The sequence below is a fragment of the Helianthus annuus genome, chromosome 17 (genome assembly GCF_002127325.2).
Source record: "Helianthus annuus cultivar XRQ/B chromosome 17, HanXRQr2.0-SUNRISE, whole genome shotgun sequence".
NCBI classification, from domain to species: Eukaryota; Viridiplantae; Streptophyta; class Magnoliopsida; order Asterales; family Asteraceae; genus Helianthus; species Helianthus annuus.
Genome location: NC_035449.2, coordinates 5,305,093 through 5,325,073, shown reverse-complemented (window position 1 = coordinate 5,325,073; position 19,981 = coordinate 5,305,093). Strand labels below are relative to the sequence as shown.

Below are 19,981 nucleotides of genomic sequence, written 5' to 3'. Positions count from 1 at the left end.
TGCTGTTTGCTCGAGATCCTCCACTGAAATATGTTCAGTTTCGGATGTGGGATCAAAGAGAATGTGTGTGTTGAATGTGATGGAGAGTGACTTGCATGGAACAAGTACTCGAGAGTTATGACCAGAGATCCCAATGGAATCAGGGCTGATAGGAGAATGTCTCTAACACTAAATGAAGTGTCAATTTATAGGAAAGGCTATCTCCCAAAGAAGAAACCATTGACTAGTGAAATGAGCTTGCAGTGGGGGACTTACCCTTTTGGGGTTGAAGTGTTTTGACCTGCGGTTAAAAGACTATGCTCTGTGCATTCGTCTTACTTTTGCGGCTTAGGAGAGTTGTTGAAGTAATCAGAGATATGACCAATTACTGTTCACATGCTGCTTTATCCTTGCTCCCGGGTTTTTAACCTTTGAACCTTTTAACCCTTTAAGCGTTCATGTATTTAAGTCATTTTATTTTGGTCTTGGGCAACCCGTCATCAATAGCAACAGAATTGATGAGTTTTCCCTAATTAGCATTCAACGTATAGGCACGATTTTAACATTTAGTTAAGGTTATCATAGAGTTTATAGTTGCACAAAAACTAAAAACAAAAACTTACAAAAATAATGAATGTAAGAAAAGTTAGTGAAACTGCCAAATGAAAACTATTTATCACACAGAAGATCGCTTTTATCAGAGCTTGGATTTGTATTGTTTTTAAGCGTACTTGTAGAGGAAATCTTGGTCCCCCCACATCTTTGATTCCGTCCATAGATTGATAGATACACACAACAGAGGAAAGCAGCTTGCTATCTACAAGGGTTAAATACCCTTAGTTTTATTGTGTGATTTTGTGTCTATAGTTTTGACAACAAAACATTACAATTTTCTAGAGATCGAGCGAAACTAATTTACAAGGATATATAAAATAATTAATTATTTTTATATATGCACACATGTATGTGTTAGTGCACTGAGTGATTATATTTACTAGTTTTCTAAACTAAGAAATGTTTTACAAGTTAAATGTTTTACAAGTTAATAAGAACCGGAATAATAGAATTGGACATATTAAAGCAAATCTAGTTACCGAAGGAGAATGACAAATATACAATCATAAATTCATAAGTCGATAAAAGAGTTATTTTTTTAGTTAACAAGGAACCTTACCCTGTGCTCTACGATAGAGATTCAATTGGTATGTATTCAATTAGTTAAAAGTTGATCACATCTACACGACGCCTATGTGACATACTTTTTTTTCAACTTTCACATAAATCACAACACCTGGTCCTATAGGTAATTAATTATAGAAAGGGAGAGTGAAACGTTGTTTTCTCATGCAACACCTACATCTCCTTTATTCAATTAATTAGAAAATAAGTATATCTATATTTTCCTTGAAATATATCGATAAAAATGGCCCTTAAGAAATGCTTAATTGCTACATGCTTCTCATAAAATGGTTTTAACTTAATTGTTGATATAAACAAATGACCTTATATCATATAAAAAACATTACATTTTATAAAGATATTGGTTTTTGGCATATATAATTGAAAAGAATCGCCCCATTAACCTACATAATTAACTTTGCCAAATTTAAATAATTCTTAAACTGGTTAGCATTTGCAAGAGTGATATCCACTTACACTATCTTCGATGCTACGAGCATTGTTAGGCGCCTTTAGCTGCCACATCATCCGTCACATTATATGTTTACAAATTCTTAAAAAACCACAAATATCCTTATCCTTTTTAATTTTCACCTTATTACCTACCCAGTACACACAATATTCAAATAAAATATTTTTTTTCTTTTACTTTGGACCCAACCTACATACAAAAACAAGAAAAGCAAATCCCTTGTAGAATGGCATAGTTGCCAAGGGCTCCTAAGGGTGAAGGGGGTGCTCACCTAATAGGTGAGTCCCCTCTCTTACGCCAAACCAATCCCCGTGTGCCACGTCAACTCCCCTCTTAAACTCCCCTAACACCCCCATTCGATGGCGCCACTCCCCTCTTAGGTGAATTGGGTTTTTTTTAAAAAAAAAAAAAAAAAAAAAGAAAAGATGTGATTGGACCAAGTCTCCCTCTCTCCTCTCTCTCTCCTCCCTCTCTCCTCCCCCCTCTTCGGCAGCCCACCACTAGGGGTGTTCATCGGGTTTTTTCTTCGGGTATCGGGTTCTTCGGGTCGGGTTCTTCGGGTTTTTCTCTGGGAAAAATTGACCCGATAACCAACCCATTTAAAGTTCGGGTTAGTCGGGTTTGGGTTATTCGGGTTAGTTCGGGTCGGGTTATTCGGTTTTCGGGTTTAGATATAAAATGATAATAAATGTTATTTTTTAAAAATATCATCAAAATTCATATTGTTACTTTATAAATATAATCAAAGTTCAAAGATTAATTGATAATATGCTATTATAATATTTAAAAAACCCAAAACTTAGTGTTCCATCTATTAAAGACTCAAAATCTAAACACTTTTATAAGAAAAAAAAACAATAAATGTTCGGGTTTCTTTCGGGTTTCGTGTTTCGGGTTTTTCGGGTCGGGTTGTTCGGGTTTTTGGCCTGGAAAAAGTGACCCAATAACCGAACCATTTAAAGTTCGGGTTGGTCGGGTTCGGGTTTCTCGGGTTCGGGTTTTTCGGGTATTCGCTAATTCGGGTTCGGGTGGATTTGAATTCGGGTCGGGTTTCGGGTTTTGGATAAAAATGAACAGCCCTACCCACCACCGATATCTGCCCTCTCTCTCTTCACCGCTTTTGTTGGCGGAGCTTTGCCGATCGGCATCCCTCCTCCCCGATTTCCTTTACCGAATACACCCCGCTCGCCCTAAGACTAATGGGTATGGGGGCCGGCTGAGGCCCGGCTAGGACCGGCGCCGGTCCCCCACACCACCCCCCTCATGTCCGGCCCGGCTCAAGCGGCTACCCACAGCCGGGTTAGCCCATCCTCTCTCCTAACACACATACATCTATACATATATATATATAGGGGACCGCTAGAATGAGAACCACCTCGAGTTGTAAGAACCGCGAGAACTACACCCTACGGAGGGGCGTTCGGCGCGATTTTTTTTTTACAAGTAGATGTGTGCATTATAAACACGGCCGTAAAAAATCACGGCGAACGCCCCTCCGTGGGGTGTAGTTTTTTACACCTCAAGTTTGGTGTTTTTTAATTTTTTTTTCTTTTTTCTTTTTTTTTCACCAAACTTGAGGTGTAAAAAACTACACCCCACGGAGGGGCGTTCGCCGTGATTTTTTACGGCCGTGTTTATAATGCACACATCTACTTGTAAAAAAAAATCGCGGCGAACGCCCCTCCGTGGGGTGTAGTTCTCGCGGTTCTTACAACTCGAGGTGGTTCTCATTCTAGCGGCTCCCTATATATATATATATATAAAGGGGTTCATCCCCCACCCCCCTAGGTTCATCCCCTTCAAGCCGAGCCTACGTGGCGGCTCATCCCCTCCAAGCCCATCCTCTCCATACCCTTTAGTCTAAGGATAATATTTTACAATGGGTAAGGGCTTGTAAGGGCATTTAAAGGCATGGGTAAGGGCTTGTAAGAGCATCTAAGGGCATTGGAGGTAGTCTTACAATGTAAGAAACTCATCATTTTAGTGAAAGCACACTAGATCATTTACATTAACGCTTCAACTTGAGCTCAACATAAATTTTACCCCCCCCCCCCCCCCCCCCCCCCCCCAATCTGGATGACCAACGTCATGAGCTCGGTTTGGGGATGAAGTCCGTAGACAAAGTTCGAGATTTCATGCCTGTTACAAATGAGAGCGGTGGATCACACACAAACAATAATTTTAATATATTATTCAATATTTTTGTATAAAAAGTAAGTGTTCAAAACAATGTAAAAAAACGAATATTTTATTTTCACATCTTTTTTTACTTTATTTATCGCTATATATATTTATGTATATAGAGAAAGGGTGTGTGAAAAAGATGTAGCATTTAAGTTGACAAGGCGTTTGTGAATATTTAATATTCAGAAAAGCGTTGTAGATGTTACATAAATACATATTTTGTTAGATCTGGCTCGTTCGATAACAAGGTCACCAGAGTGCGGTCATTTCATGAAAGGTTATTACTTGTTGGGGTTGGGGTTGGGGTGGGGGTAGTGCACGGTCCTCCCAACCGTCGGAGTGATCTCACTTTGGGAGTCGCTACCCGACCAAGCTAGCTCCGCGGTGACTTTCCCATGCTGAGTTCTTATCTTGGGCGACATATGTCACTCTCAAGACTCGAACCCGATACCTCTAGGAAGAGGTGGGTGTCAGTGGGCAACTGGGCTACCCAGTTGGTTATTGCTTGTTGATTCTTGTAAAACTGTTTTTTCTTAATATTGTAAATACAATATAAAAATGGTTGAAAATTAGAAACATAGGGATATGATGCACGTGAGACGGGTTAAAGGTGTCTTGCTTTTCTACATCACAAAAGTGAAACTAACAAACAAACAAAATTTCACCGATTAGCCCATCCTTCAATTATTATCCACAGGTTTGACTTTCTTTAGATTTTATCTTTTTTACCTTCAACTAAAAATTCTCAAATACATATTTACCGCACTGAAGAGGTTGTCTATCTTTATAAAATACAGACAGCTTTATCACCTACTTTATAGCTTTGGGCAAAGTTCTAAATGGACTTGCAAACAATATCTTATGGTCCGGAAAGAAAAATGGCACAAAACCATTTGCTTTTATTTAAATATAGCTATCTATCTAAGAGACTTTAATATGATTCAGAAAATAAAAGGTAAATGCCTCATATACACATTACTTTAAAAGTGAAATTCTATTATTGCACAATATCTCTAGGGTTATAACTTTTTATCTACCGTGACATGTTCTATCAAGAATATGTAATTGTCCTATAATATAGCTTCATTTGTGTACATCGTGGTTTCACATGATTGCACGAAAGACAATACAAATAAATCTACAATTTAGATGCAATATTGGATATGCATCGTATATGATGGATTTTGGGAAGCACAGCCTGGTACCTCCAATGCTCTCGTTGTTTGAACTACTACATGGAATTTTAATACGACACAAATCTAATATAAAAAAAATATTGTTGGTTTGCATTTTGTAACACCTAAAAACAAATTCTACATTGTTTTATTATGTTTTGTCAATGGAATATATACATGGCCATAACGAATGTCACGTATTAAATATCACCAATGTATTTTGAACACATTGATTGTGTAATTCATCAAAAAATTCACAGTTAATTAAGCTCCTTAGACTATCTCTAGTGCTACGTATAGGGCTGTTCACGAGCCGAGCCGAACCGAGCGGACCTTTGCTCGTGCTTGGCTCGTTTACAAACCGAACCGAGCGGAGCGGCTCATTTAAAACCGAGCAACAAATCAAGCGAGCATTTTTCGAGCAGTAAATATTTCGAGCGAGCGGCGAGCGAAATTCGAGCGATTTGGACAACCGTGTCGCCCGATTTAAATTTGCTGAGAGAAATAGTGACAATGTAGGGTCTCAAGTTATTATGTCTTAATAAACAAGCACATTTCATGGCATAATAATATTCTTATGAATAACAATGTTTTGGCCGTCGAGGCGATGATCATATTGCACGAACAATGACGTTGAGAGGAAGAGATGATTGACTTAGTGTAACGACATAAAACATTGAGGCGATGAGCAGATTGTCGTTTATCTGTTTAGGGTTTAACTTATAGATTTGATATTAATTTTTTTATTGGCGTGATCGAGTTAATACGTACAGATATAGTTCTAATTTGTATATAGTTGACCAAAATCTAATAGAGTAGTATATAAAACTATAAATTTAATTTATATTTAAGTATATATGTATGTTTGTATAAATATAGGTGTGTGTATATATATATATATATAATTTATATTTGTGTATATACATGTTTATATATGTATGTGTATATGTATTTGAATATTTACTAACTAAAAATAATAATTCGAGCCGAACCGAGCCAAGCGGACCTTTGATCATGCTTGGCTCGTTTACAAATCGAACCGAGCAGAGCGGCTCATTTACAACCGAGCGTCAAATCGAACGAGCATTTTCCGAGCAGTTTTCGAACGAGTGTCGAGCGAGCGATGAGCGCCGAGCGGTTTGAACAGCCCTAGCTACGTATGCCCTTAGATGCCACGTCACATCCTTACAAATCCTTAAAACCCCTTATTTCATCTCCAACCCTACAAATATCCTTACCCTTCTTAATTTCCACTTCATTACTTACCCACTACACAGAATATTAAAATAAAACATTTTGTTCTTTTACTTTGGGCCCACTCACTTACATAAACAAAGCCCTTGTGGAAGGGCTTAGATGTTAAGGGCATCTATGGACAAAATCTCACAATGCTAAGACTATCTCCAAGGCTAAACGCTCCCTTAGACGCCCTTAGCTGCCACATCATCCGCCACATAATATCCTTACAAATCCTTAAAAACCTCAATTTCATCTCCAACCCTACAAATATCATTACCCTTCTTAATTTTCACCTCATTACCTATCCATTACACACAATATTTAAATAAAACATTTCTTTGTTTACTTTGTGCCCACCTCATCGCATGAACCGACGCAAACCCATGCCCTTGTACAAGGGCATCTAACCTAAGGGCATGTTAGGATAGATGCACTCCAATTGTAAGGATCTTCAAAGGCTTGTAAGGGCATCCCTCCAATGGATGCATTGGAGATAGTCTAAGGGCTTGTAAGGGCCTTCAAGGGCATCCCTCCAATTAATAGATGCATTGGAGATAGTCTTAGGTAGCTATATTATCAGGATTGGTGACCTTCTGGAATATATCCACTAGGGCAACAAAAAACATATTTGTGAGTTCGTCGTTGGCAAAACGGACAATATTAGTGATATGAGATGCCAGATGTTAAAATTAAGTTTAAATGTGCTCAAGTAATTTTAGTCGAATCCACCGACAAATAATTTAAATAAACAAACTAGGTTGGAGTCAACTCACTTATTTTGGGCGTTGACATGAAATACTCTCGTGGATTGGAAAACACGATAAAATCCTATCTAGTGGATATTTATCTAAAATGGATTAAAAAGCTTCCAATGGACTATCAACAATATAAACATTTGATATAACCTAAATCTATTGGATAGTGTGGAGGAATGAACCCGACTCGGTCATTCCGGTTTGGATAAACCTCAGCGCTGACCTTCTCCTTATCACCACCACGGTAGGGGATTATAATATGAGAAGGATCCTGATTGACACGGGAAGTTCGGAAGCCGGATATTGCAGAATTTGAAAAAAATCGGCAAACAATGTGATCTTGTCGTCACGAAGGGGAAAGACGGCGTCCTTCTCCGATGGCAAAATTGGGTGCCACTCAGGTTTAGTGTCATAGGCTTTTATCAGAGAATCAAACGAAGCCCTATTCCGTTTGCAATACAGAGCGTCGTTAGCCTGAATCTGATTGGAAGTCTTTGGGACCTTAGGAATGTCGAGGAAAGTGGAAATGATGATTGGTTGTTGGGGGAAAATTCTCATCCAGTGAGGCACTTCTCCTATTTATACCATTTAGATTCCCTATTTCGAAATTCAGATTTTGAGTCCAAGGGGACACGTGTTCACACGGGTACTCATTAGTGTGTCCTGTCATTTGACAGCAAACGCTGCTAGGTGATTTCCCTATTGTACCTTTTCATCGCTATCATTGTTATTTTTTTGTTTTATATGGGTTTTATTCTTTTTATTAAATCCGACCCCATGCAAAGTTCCAATAGCATCTGATTGGGGGGACATGTGGAGGAATGATCCGACTCGGTCATCCCGGGTTGGATAAACCGTCATTAATGCGACGTAATTAAGAAGAATATTATCGTTATGTCGCCACGCAAATAGAAGATTTGCAATATCTCCTAGAAAGTAGGGATTATCTTACAACTAACTCCCCGACTTTGAGGGAAACCCTAATCCACCGAAAAGTATATATGGAGGATACATCTCGAGGTAACGACATCACAACTCTCTTTATTTCTCTCTCTTTCTATCTCAAATACTTTCACTCCCATTGACGAATACTTATTCTCACGCCGGAGGGTGGTTACAGAAATAACTCATTCCTGTGACGAGTTCTAACGGTGTTCTGTTTTGTAGATCGGAGGTCAAGCCACTTCCAGCTGAATTACCTAACTTAGGGACATATCTCAGGTGACGTTTCTATATATAGAAACTATGGCAATTGTAAACGTAAAATATAGAGTAAACATTAAACAAATCTTAGTGTGTTATAGGGTTCGTTCATTTTAATCCTAGTATACTTTATAATTAATATATGTTATCAAGTGTTAGTTTTTCTCTCATCTGGCCTAGCTTTGTGGGAATATGTCAGAACAGATGAGAGAGTCTAGAAGAATCCTTGAGAAGTCGATCCGTAATGGGAAAGAACATGGTCTCTTGTTATCATTCGATACATTGATGATCTCCGGAAGAGGTCTACGATTTCGCCTCAAGATCCCTTTGACAAGTATATTGCTCGTCTTTGGGTGAAATTGTAGATTCTGCATTATTTTTTTTGTTGTTTTTAATTAGCTAGCAATTCTCGTTAATGCTACCTATTTTTCTTCTTTTCAATTAAAATACTCTAAATTGTTTTTTCTAACATTAATTCCTAATTTTTTAGGGAATATAAACCAGCCGGCACACTTTAGAATTTATATTCGTAATCTTTTAGCTACAGAGTACACCACTAATTACCACCGGTGTCGCCTTTGAGGACACTCCAAATTGTTTACCTATTGCTTTGGAATCAATTGTGAAAGTCGGTATTAAAGAAAAACATATTTACTCATGGATTAACGAAACATCTATCATGATGACTTGGAACTAAAGCGCGCAATGGTAACTTTACTACCAATGTCGATAAAATGTGTTCAAGTTTATCTTATATATATGTTATCAAATCGTCAACAAATTTTTATAACTGATAACTAATTAAAGAAAAACAAGACTTATTCCATATGAACACTACTAGAAAAGTGCATAATTTCCTACGGAAATTTCCTACACAATTATTTTTGTCACAGATTCAAACACATTTGTGACAAATTTCCTACGATTTTTTTTTCCAAAATTCTATGTCAAATTTTTGACGCAACAATCACAGAAAATAAAAAAACCCTAATTAATTGACAGTTGCGTCACAGATCTGTAAGAAATAATCTACAAAAGGTTGATTATGAAATCATTTCCTACAAGTTTGTGACAAAATATGTATTCTTTAGTTTAATTAAACATTCCGTCAGAACTGCGTCACAAGTTGCGACACATTTCCGACAACTAAGTCATATTACTTAATTTTATTAAAAATAAATACAAGGATATACACTTCTATATTTATATATAATAATAAATTAGTATAATAATTACAAATTATTATATTTCCTACACATTTGTGACAAAATATTTATTTTTTAGCTGATTTAATCGTTCCGTCAGAATTGTGTCACAACTTGTGACACATTTCCGACAAACAGTTTATTTTTTAGTTGATTTAATCGTTCCGTCAGAATTGTGTCACAACCTGTGACACATTTCCGGCAACTAATTCATATTACATAATTTTATTAAAAATAAATACAAGGGTATACACTTCTATATTTATATATAATAGTAAAATTAGTATAATAATTAAAAATTATTATATTTCCTACACATTTGTGACAAAATATTTATTTTTTAGCTGATTTAATCGTCCCGTCAGAATTGTGTCACAACTTGTGACACATTTCCGACAAACAGTTTATTTTTTAGTTGATTTAATCGTTCCGTCAGAATTGTGTCACAACCTGTGACACATTTCCGACAAGTAAGTCATATTACTTAATTTTATTAAAAATAAATACAAGGGTATACACTTCTATATTTATATATAATAGTAAAATTAGTATAATAATTAAAAATTATTATATTTCCTACACATTTGTGACAAAATATTTATTTTTTAGCTGATTTAATCATTCCGTCAGAATTGTGTCACAACTTGTGACACATTTCCGACAAACAGTTTATTTTTTAGTTGATTTAATCGTTCCGTCAGAATTGTGTCATAACCTTTGACACATTTCCGACAAAAAGTTATATTCTAGTTAGTATATAAAAGGAATTAAGTTTCATATTCTAACAGCTCCTAGTATGAGGATAAACTGGTTAAGGCGTTGCGGTTCTAAACGATAGGTCAGGAGTTCGATCCTTGCCAAGGGCCGGTTCTTTAAGGAAGAACCCCCTTTTTGACAGATTTTTGAAATATTTACACTTTGGTCCCTGAAGTTTCAGTTTTTACAAAAGTAGTCCCTGTAGTTTCTAAAATTTTTTCCTGTCGGAAATTTGTCACGAATAATGCTTTTGTCGGAAATTTGTAACAACTATTTTCATATTTCTGTCGGAAATTTGTCACGAATAATGCTTTTGTCGGAAAGTTGTAACAACTATTTTTATTTTTCTGTCAGAAATTTGTCACGAATAATGCTGAATGAAATTTCTTAATTTTTTTTTTGTCGGAAATGTGTAGCTAAAAAAATTCCGAAAATATAATAATTAATATTTATCATAAATAATATATTAAAAATAACTATGAATTGTTGTAGGAGATCTGTAGCAGTTTGTGACACGGCGATTTTGTAGGAAATGGGTAGGAAATTGCGTAAGAAATGCGTTGGAAACAGGTTTCCTACGAGGCATTTTCCTACATCATGTATTTGTCACAAATGTGTGGGAAAGCCTATTTTGTAACGCATTTCCTACGAAAACTGGTGTAAGAAATTTCAGATTTTCTAGTAGTGGAAGTTTGAAAATCCCCCACCAAAAAAAACCCTCAAATTACATGCAGCTGCAACAAATGGCTATCTTATATATGGAAGAAATGATAGATATTTTAGTGTAATCGGAATTAACTTGGTGACCAAAGAGAATTATAATATACATCGAACTAGTTAGGAGGTGTGAAGTGCACACTTATTCGAGTGGTTATAATTTCGAGAGTTCGGATGCAGTTCCGAATGAGGGTTCTAGGGGGCAACACCCCCTTGGCGGGTGTCATGGGGCAGCACCTCTGGGAGCAGGGTTCAAGATGCGGCAGCCCCTAGCGGGATCCAAGGGGCAGAGCCCCTGGCTAGGGTTGAGGTGCCAGGCATTTTTGGAGGCTTTTTATTTAAAATAAAAAGATAAATGCCAGGAAGTTACTCATCCCTATCCCTAAAATTCTCAGACAATTTTGGTTGCAGTTTCTTTTGGTTCATTCACGAATTTGCAATACAAAACATATTGTTGTTCGATTTCTCAATCAGAGTTGTATCCGATTGAAATATTTGGGAGAACCACCGAAATAATTTGATATAAGAATGACTGCATGCCTCTTTGATTATCCGGTTTTATAAAATTCCCCAACATGGACGAAAATAATCAAGAGGATTCCTCACCTATAGGGCATAACTTGTTCCATATTTATTTTATCACTCAAGTATAGTACAAATGAATAACACAATAATTTGCATCATTATTGTCATTCTTCCATGTAAAAATATAAGATCTAATAATACTTAAAGTTGGATTTTTACTTTTTACATCTCAAATTCATTCTCTATTTTTACTATGGATTTAGATATTTGTTTTTCATGCATACTTATAGAATTATATGAGTTTACTGTCACAAAGTCATCTTTCGAAGCTTTATGTGGCGTCCTCGGTTGCTCCAGGATAAGTCAACCAATCCCTCTCTTAATAAGGTCACTAGTTTTGTCCTGTCTTCGACTCATTAAAAGAGCTGCAAAACTCTCAACTAGTGGTGCGTTCGGCAGATAAACACGGCTAGGCACATATATCTTTTTCATCTGAACTGGCTCATAAGTAATGCTACAACCTTTTGTGTCATATAATAAAATAATAAACCATTTCAAAATTTTAGTACTAGGGTATACGGTGTGGGCGGCAAAGGGGTGCGGTAAAGTGGGTTTGCCACACGGTAACACCGCCGCCAACCCTTTTTGCCGCGCGGTGATCTTTCTCATCGGTGACCTGATACCGAATCGGTGAACGGAGGGAAGGGGAGAGAGGGGGTGTGTGTGGTGGGGTCCATGTCCTCTCAACCAATCACACATTTTTCCTTTTTTTTAAATAGTTTACCAATTCATGAAGTGTATAACCATTGCACACACTTTTGAGCATAGTTTAAACAATTAAAGTTGAATGACATGACACACTCTCATTGATTTAAAGTTTACCACTTTCAAGTGTCTAACAACTCCCTACATACTTAGCACGTTTTAAGACATTTTTAACCATTCAAACACATATGTTGGCAATAATTGATTACTAGTCAATCTAGTCTAAAGAAACTATTAAACAAAGAGAAGAAAATAACTGAATTGTAAATAGTTGCATAGGGTTACACAACTTACACTACTCCTCTTCACTCATATAATATAAATAGATGTATGTAAACAAACACAAAAGCCTAAAGTTGCCACACATTAGCAAACCGAGAGAGAGAGAGAGAGAGTATGGCTTTAGAAACACTTTCTTCCAATGAACTCCTCAACTTCATAATCTATGACACCATCTCTGCAACCCCTTTTACCTGCAATGACTCATCTGAAACCGCTAGCAGCTTCTTCTTCCACCTCCAAAATCAGAACCCTAACCCTAATCTTTCATCTCAAGAACTTTCACCAACTACCATGGATATTATGAGTTCTAACTCTTCTCTTTCAACAACCACTGCTAAGATGTCTATGGCAGTGCAAGCTTACTGCTGTGACAATATCCAAGAAAAGAACTTCAGCATTAAAGACAACTGTCAGAATTTAGGGGTAGTACAAAAGAAGAAGAGGAGAAGAAGACCTAGGGTTTGCAAGAACAAAGAAGAAGCTGAAACTCAAAGAATGACTCACATTGCAGTTGAAAGAAATCGTCGGAAACAGATGAATGATCATCTAGCCGTTATGAGGTCTCTAATGCCGGAATCTTACGTCCAAAGGGTCTGTAATTTCTTTTTATTTTATTTTTGAGTAAATCTAGATCCAAATTTCTGTATTGAATATAGGGTTTTGGATATAATATATAATAGTATAATATTTAGAGATAATGTTTTTAAAATTAAAACACATCTAGGATATGTGGATATGGAATTTAAATAGAACCAATTGAATTTCTAAAAAAATAGTTTATTACTCAATTATAATTCCTTTTCATTTCTTGCTTATCTACAAATGGATATCTTGAAAAACTTTGTTTTCAGTTCACTTTTTGGTGACAAAAATGTGTAAGTTGTTGTATATCATAAAAAATAGAATACTATTTTAAAATTTTTATAATTCACATTAGCTAAAAGTTTAGCTTAATCTAGCTTCTAATTGTCTCAAGGTTGTTTTGCACTATTTCATAATAATTATAGAATAATATTTTAAATTTTTCATAATTCAGCTTAGCTAAAGTTTTAGCTTAATGTAGCTTATGCTGGAGTTTGATTATGTAAATATAAACAGCATGGTTTGCAACAGGATAAGCCAAAGGTTCAAATCACACACACTCTCTCTCTTATATATAGTACATTGGTACACAATCTTAAAACACTGTGATTAACAGTGGTTGATCTCTACAAAAGCATTCTCTTCTTTTTAGAGATCCCTTTTATTGTCAATTTGTCGGATGCAATGAACAACCATAAGATGCCAAAGTGTTACAGTTTCATATGCATGGTTGACTTAATTATTTAGACTTATATCAATAATAATTAGTTCATTCCCAAAAGACTTATTTCTTTATTACCAAATGATGGTGTGTTATAATGTTATATAACTTGTGTTATATATCCCAGGGTGACCAAGCTTCCATAGTTGGTGGTGCTATAGAATTTGTGAAGGAGCTTGAACATCTCTTGCAGTCTTTAGAAGCTAAAAAATTCCTCTTGACTCAACAACAACAAGAAGAAGATGGTGGACATGATAGAAATTTAACAAAGTTATCATCATCATCAACAGCTGCCCCTCCATTTTCACAGTTTTTTTCATACCCACAATACACTTGCTCTCAAATTCCCAACAAGTTCACTTCAAAAAGCAAGGCAGCAATTGCGGATATCGAAGTTACTTTGATCGAAACACATGCTAATCTTCGGATCCTATCGCGAAAACGGCTTACTCAGCTCTCGAAAATGGTGGCTTGTTTTCAAACACTTTGTTTATCAGTGCTCCACCTCAATGTCACCACCTTGGACCCTTTGGTTCTCTACTCCATCAGTGTTAAGGTACTTTAAAAATTAATTGGTTTGTAACTTTGTATAGTATGTTACAATATAGGGTAGGGATCATGTACATTAATTCAGAAGTGTGAGAAGTGTATTATAACACTATATATAACACTATATAACACTATATAACACCATATAAACACAGTATAACAATATGTAACACCATATAACACTATGTAACACTATATGGCACTGTATAACAATATATAACACTATGCATCTATCATAGACATGCTATCAGACAAACTATAGTGTTATATTTGTTATATAGTGTTATATAATGTTACATAATGTTATATCGTGTTATATGGTGTTACATATTGTTATACGGTGTTTATATGGTGTTATATAGTGTTATATATAGTGTTATAATGCACTTCTCACAGTTCTGGATTAATGTACAGTATCCTCAATCTGTTACAATAATACAATGCATGGTTGTAAACTTGTAATTGTAATGTTACAACTATGCATTTCATCCCTAATTAGTACATAAACTATAGTCAATTCTTTTCAATGCATGTTTGCATAACATATACAAAAACAATTAATGCTTCATGTATATATTGTTCATGCAAAAGTGTGGACATGAAAGTGACTATACATTGGACGACTTCACAATTAAAAAATTTAGCTTTTGAGATAGTACTAGTACTTTCTAGTTTTGACATTAGAAACAAATATCATTTTGCTGTATAACATAACTATCAAAGTATTTATTTTCTTGCAAATTTAGACTTAGTGCTATATAATAATTTATCAAAAAGACACTAATAATTAGGGTTGGCAATAGATATCTGAATAAGACACGATTAAACATGTTTACTGAAAAACTACACAATATGATTTTTTAGTTTTTTTTTAAAATAAATAAAATTATGAGGTTACGATCCATCATTTCTTTTTGTTGGTACATAAAATATAAAACTGTGTTATAGACATTAGATATTAAATAGTTAAACGAGTTGCATCCATATTTAATACTTGTGATATACGCGTCATCAGAGACTTGTCAAAACCCGAGAAGACACGATTTGCCAGCCCTACTAATAATGAGGACTTTGGGGGTATTTTGGGGAATTCCACCAGGTGTGAATGTGACCTAATTCCGTTAATGTTTTGGAAATGATGGATAGAAAAGGATGTTAGGTTTCCATAAACGTAGTTGCCTTGTAGTTTGGTTTGTTTGTTTTGTAAATATGTTTTAAGGAAATATTCAACATATATATAATAAAATAAGCATGAAAATATTGCAGGTGGAAGAAGGATGCAGACTCAACTCAGCAGACGAGATAGCAGGTACAGTCCACCAGATGCTCAGAATAATTGAGGAGGAAGCTACCCTATGTGTTGATTCTACAAACTAGAAATAGCTGTTTATGTCTTTACCATTTTACCCCTTTGGGCTTCTGTAAAACACCATAATGCCACCATCACTTCTATCTCTCTCTCTTTGTAATGCACGTACAGTAGAATCTATTCTTACTTTCATCTATAACAGTAGTTGTCTAGTTGAGTTAAGATGTTTTCAAAGATTGACTGAGTGATGTGAGATTAATATGTGAGATGCATCAATGGTGAATTATTTATGTTATCTACATGTATAAAAAGTTACTAATTGGCATTCTGACACAATGTATATGCATTTTCTCGCAACAAAAAAAATAGCAAGTGGTGCGATATATATTATATATAGAGAGAGAGTATTTTTTGGTCATATGAACCACCTGACATAGTAAAACAAACAAATAGTTTGCAAGAGTAATTAATAAATAATGCTGAATATATAAGTGATAACCGAAAGACAAGAGAGTAGATGCACTAATCGAGTTTTGTCTTAATTGCTGAGTGTTATGTGTCTTATGTCCAAGGCTTGATGTGAAAGTACTATCGAGCCGGGGGTCTCACTGGAAGCAGGCTCTCTATTCCTATCGGGTAGAGGTAAAGCTGTCTACAATTTACCCTCCTCAGACTCTACCTTAATTTTGCTATTGATGAGATTTACCGAGTATGATGATGATGATATAAGTGCAAATTTATAAAACTATTGTATTTGAATTTTTTATTGAATTCATTCATCATAGTTTGCAAAGTTCAATTTGATATATAACCTGTTTACATCAATTTAAAAGTCAATGAAAGAAGGCAAAGAGAAAGACAAATAATAAAGCATAAATTCCCTTTTATTGTTTGGCAACTTTTTGGTGTATATGTATGGATATCTTCAAATTTGCATTCTCCACACATGCAATGCCAAAACATTGGGGAAGAGAAAACTGAAAAGGGGTTGTTACTTCAGTGTCACGCATGCAAATGTTCATGTTTTGGTCTTCAGAAACTTAATATGACAACCAGTATTGGAGAACAAAATACGTGGCATAAATTATTAGTTGCTCCTAAAATATACAAGTCGTAAGTTAGAATTTTACACTTGAAGAAGTACCAATGATACATTATGTAACCTTTTGATTTACTCTTGATGAACTTTAACATGTTACAAAAATATTTATTCTAACTTTAAAAGATAGCATTTTTATCCTTGAACCACATGCAAGTAAAGAATATGAAGCATATCACTTTTAGGTTACAACATATCCTTGGTAATTAATCTATCGTTAAAGTTTGTTGGTGATCGATCAGTGAACGTGTTGCTGTTAATCAATAGATGATACTGTCATGGTAACCGCCACTTATGTTCGTCAATAATCCCTAGTGACACCGCCGACGGACAGGGGCGGACCTACCTTACAATAAGGGGTAGCTTCCGCTACCCCTTGACGCTCCGGCGATAGTGTAAATTTTGGAAAAAAATCGACGTTTTTTCGATTTTGTTACCTCGTTTTTTGAAACGTTACCCCTAGACGGATTTTCTAGATTCGCCACTGCCGGCGGTGATAATTCGGTAAATACATTACCCACGTTACATTGTCAAACAGAGTATCACACTATCACCCCATGAATCTACCTGTTGGTGAAAGCATTTTGTTTTGTATACAACTTTTTCAAACAATAATCCAAACAAATCTAAATAAAAAGTTAACCTACGGAGTTAAAGTGGAACTGTTTTTAACCTAAAGAGCATGTAAAAGCCACTCACTCTATTTTCCATTTGTACAAATATGGGTTAAGTTGCCAAGGCATGTGACTTTAAATTGACATATCAACCCCATGTCGCCATCGTTCTAACTAGCTGCTTCTTTACAACTTACTAGACATTCATAATCCATTAAGTGGGTAAAAGAGTGCTCTAGAGTTGTTAGATTGTGTTACCACTATCCCCCACAAATTTAAAATAATATTCATATATTTCAATAATATATAAAATAATACCTCACTACAATGCATCAAACATTTGTAATGTTACCACTGTCCCCCACAAATTTAAAAATTTGTCCCCAAAATCTCATTATTATATAGAAACAAATGATTGTAGTACTTTAGTTTGGTTGATATTCTTGTTTAATTTTTAGATATTTTCCCTTAATTTTGATAAGGATAATGTGTAAATTGGTGAACATACACATTCTTTTAATTTTAACACAAATAATTAAGCTTCAAAGATTATACTGGTTATAAGAAATCTCCAAGACACTCTTGTGCCGCATAAGTTATTCGGAATTCAACATTAGGGGTGTAAATGAGCCGGGCCGAGCTCAATTAGGCTCGAGCTCGGATCGGCATGCTTTTGTGAAGCTCGAGCTCGGCTCGGTTTGAGCCTACTTATTTGAGCTCGAGCTCGGCTCGTGAGTAAAACCCAAAGCTCGGGATCGGCTCGACTCGGCTCGGGCTGTTTGAAGACGTATATACCTAAAAATTTCTATACGAAAACTCATACTCTCCACTATTGAGCGAAAAGCTCGAGGGGTCGGCCGCCCCCTCCCGCCCTACTTAAGCTTCGACCATGTTGCTACTATCTTTTTTACGAACGATGGAATTCAATAACAATAGCTCGCTACCAAACAGCTAGCAAAGCCAAACAAAACTGCAAATAGAACAAAGAAAATTATACATCAAAGGCAATGGCCACTTAGCCTAACCGGTTTCACCTCCCTAGAAAGATTAAAAATCCATAAATAACTTAGATTTTTATTGTGGCGGAAATCTTCGATGTTTACCAGCTCGTTTTCAAATATGCTCTTGTTTCTGCTTGCCAAAGGCACAAACAGGCCACTATGACAATAGATTTAAAAACTATTCTCCCGAGTCCTCTTGGGATGGTTCGAAATATGATTGTGCATTTTAAAGATAATCTGATACTGTTTTGACAATTTTTAGAGTGAAAAGTGAGTCTTTTAACGAACATGGGCCTAGCCCTCACAATTTCTTTGGAGTATCGCTAATATCTAGCAGGTAAATTGTTTTGTCAAAAAATATAAACTCATAATAAACGAAATTGTGTAAATTATGTTTTGTGTTAGATTAAATTATGGTTTTATCTTTAAAAAGAATTGTATATATTATATAAAAACTTCTAAATAACTAGTTATTAAACATTATATAATGATGAAAAAAATTGGTGAGAGTTATAGTCTTATAGTACAAATCAATTTGTTTAAACGGCGAATGTCACAATAACTCTAATTTTGAATTACACCAAGGCGCTGTTTGTTTTTTCAGAGGTAAAAGGTCTGCAGTCTGCGGACCACATCTGCAGGCATCTGCAGGAGAAGAGGTGAACCAAATGTCTGCAGTCTGCAAGGAGAAGAGGGTTTGTTTTTTTTTTTTCTACAAAAACCACTTCACACACACAACACACACAACAGTTCTCTCTCTCTCTCTCTACAAAACTCAATCTCAATTCACACACATAAACGAAAAGAAAAGAGTCAGAACAAGAACCTAGAGAGAGAAAGTAGAGAGAGAAACAGAAAAAACAGATCGGAAAACCAGACTCCGATTCAATTCCACCGGAACCAAAACCGTTCGGCGAAACACAACCGCAACGCATCGATTCCTCCTGCAAGAACATATTTTCAACAAATTGACACACGAATCGAACGCAACTGCAATCAATTTGCGTTCAAACGATCAAAAACAGTTTGAAGATTGTGAAATCGCACAGAATGAAGGTTTTCTGAATCTCAACTTCGGTTACAGATGCAATAAGGTCAGGTTTACCGGTTTCTGTTTGTTGTTGTAGTAAATTAGTAGCTAAAATAGTTAAATTTCCTTAATTTGTTGCTGTTGGTTTGAAATTGTGTGTGAATTTGAGGTGGAGGTGGTGGCTGAGATCTGGTGGTGGAGGTGGTGGCGGAGATGTGGTGGCAGTTGGAGGTGGTGCCGGAGGTGGGGTGGTGGCTGAGATGTGGTGGTGGAGGTGGTGGCGGAGATGTGGTGGCAGTTGGAGGTGGTGGCGGAGGTGGAGGTGGTGTCGGAGGTGGAGGTGGAGCTAGGGTTTTGGAGCAGATGGATGTTTTGAAGAGGGAGAGAGGGAGAAGAGGTTGGCAGAGGTTTGAAGACATGGGGAAGGATCTGCTTGGGGAAGAGGTGAGGCAGGGTAAAAGCTCTGCAGATCTTCAAGAAAACAAACAAGCTGCAGGATCCTTATGTCTGCGCGCGTCTGCGCGACGCAGACATAAGTGCTCAGAAGAGCTTTTGGCCAAAAATCAAACACCACCCAAATAAATCTTAATCTATCTATGCTAGTGTTAAAACACCGGATCGAGACGAACATCAAACATTG

At 36.1% G+C, this 19,981-nt stretch overlaps 1 protein-coding gene across 1 annotated transcript; it reads left to right on the top strand.

Annotated features, from left to right (window-relative positions):
- Positions 1 to 12,495: 12,495 nt before the first annotated feature.
- LOC110922284 (transcription factor bHLH71) lies at positions 12,496 to 15,892 on the top strand. The gene is made up of 3 exons (XM_022166594.2): positions 12,496 to 13,027; positions 13,867 to 14,295; positions 15,555 to 15,892. Exons 1-3 carry the CDS (start codon positions 12,551 to 12,553, stop codon positions 15,663 to 15,665), a joined length of 1,017 nt encoding a protein of 338 aa, XP_022022286.1. The 5' UTR covers positions 12,496 to 12,550; the 3' UTR covers positions 15,666 to 15,892.
- The last annotated feature ends 4,089 nt before the right edge of the window (positions 15,893 to 19,981 follow it).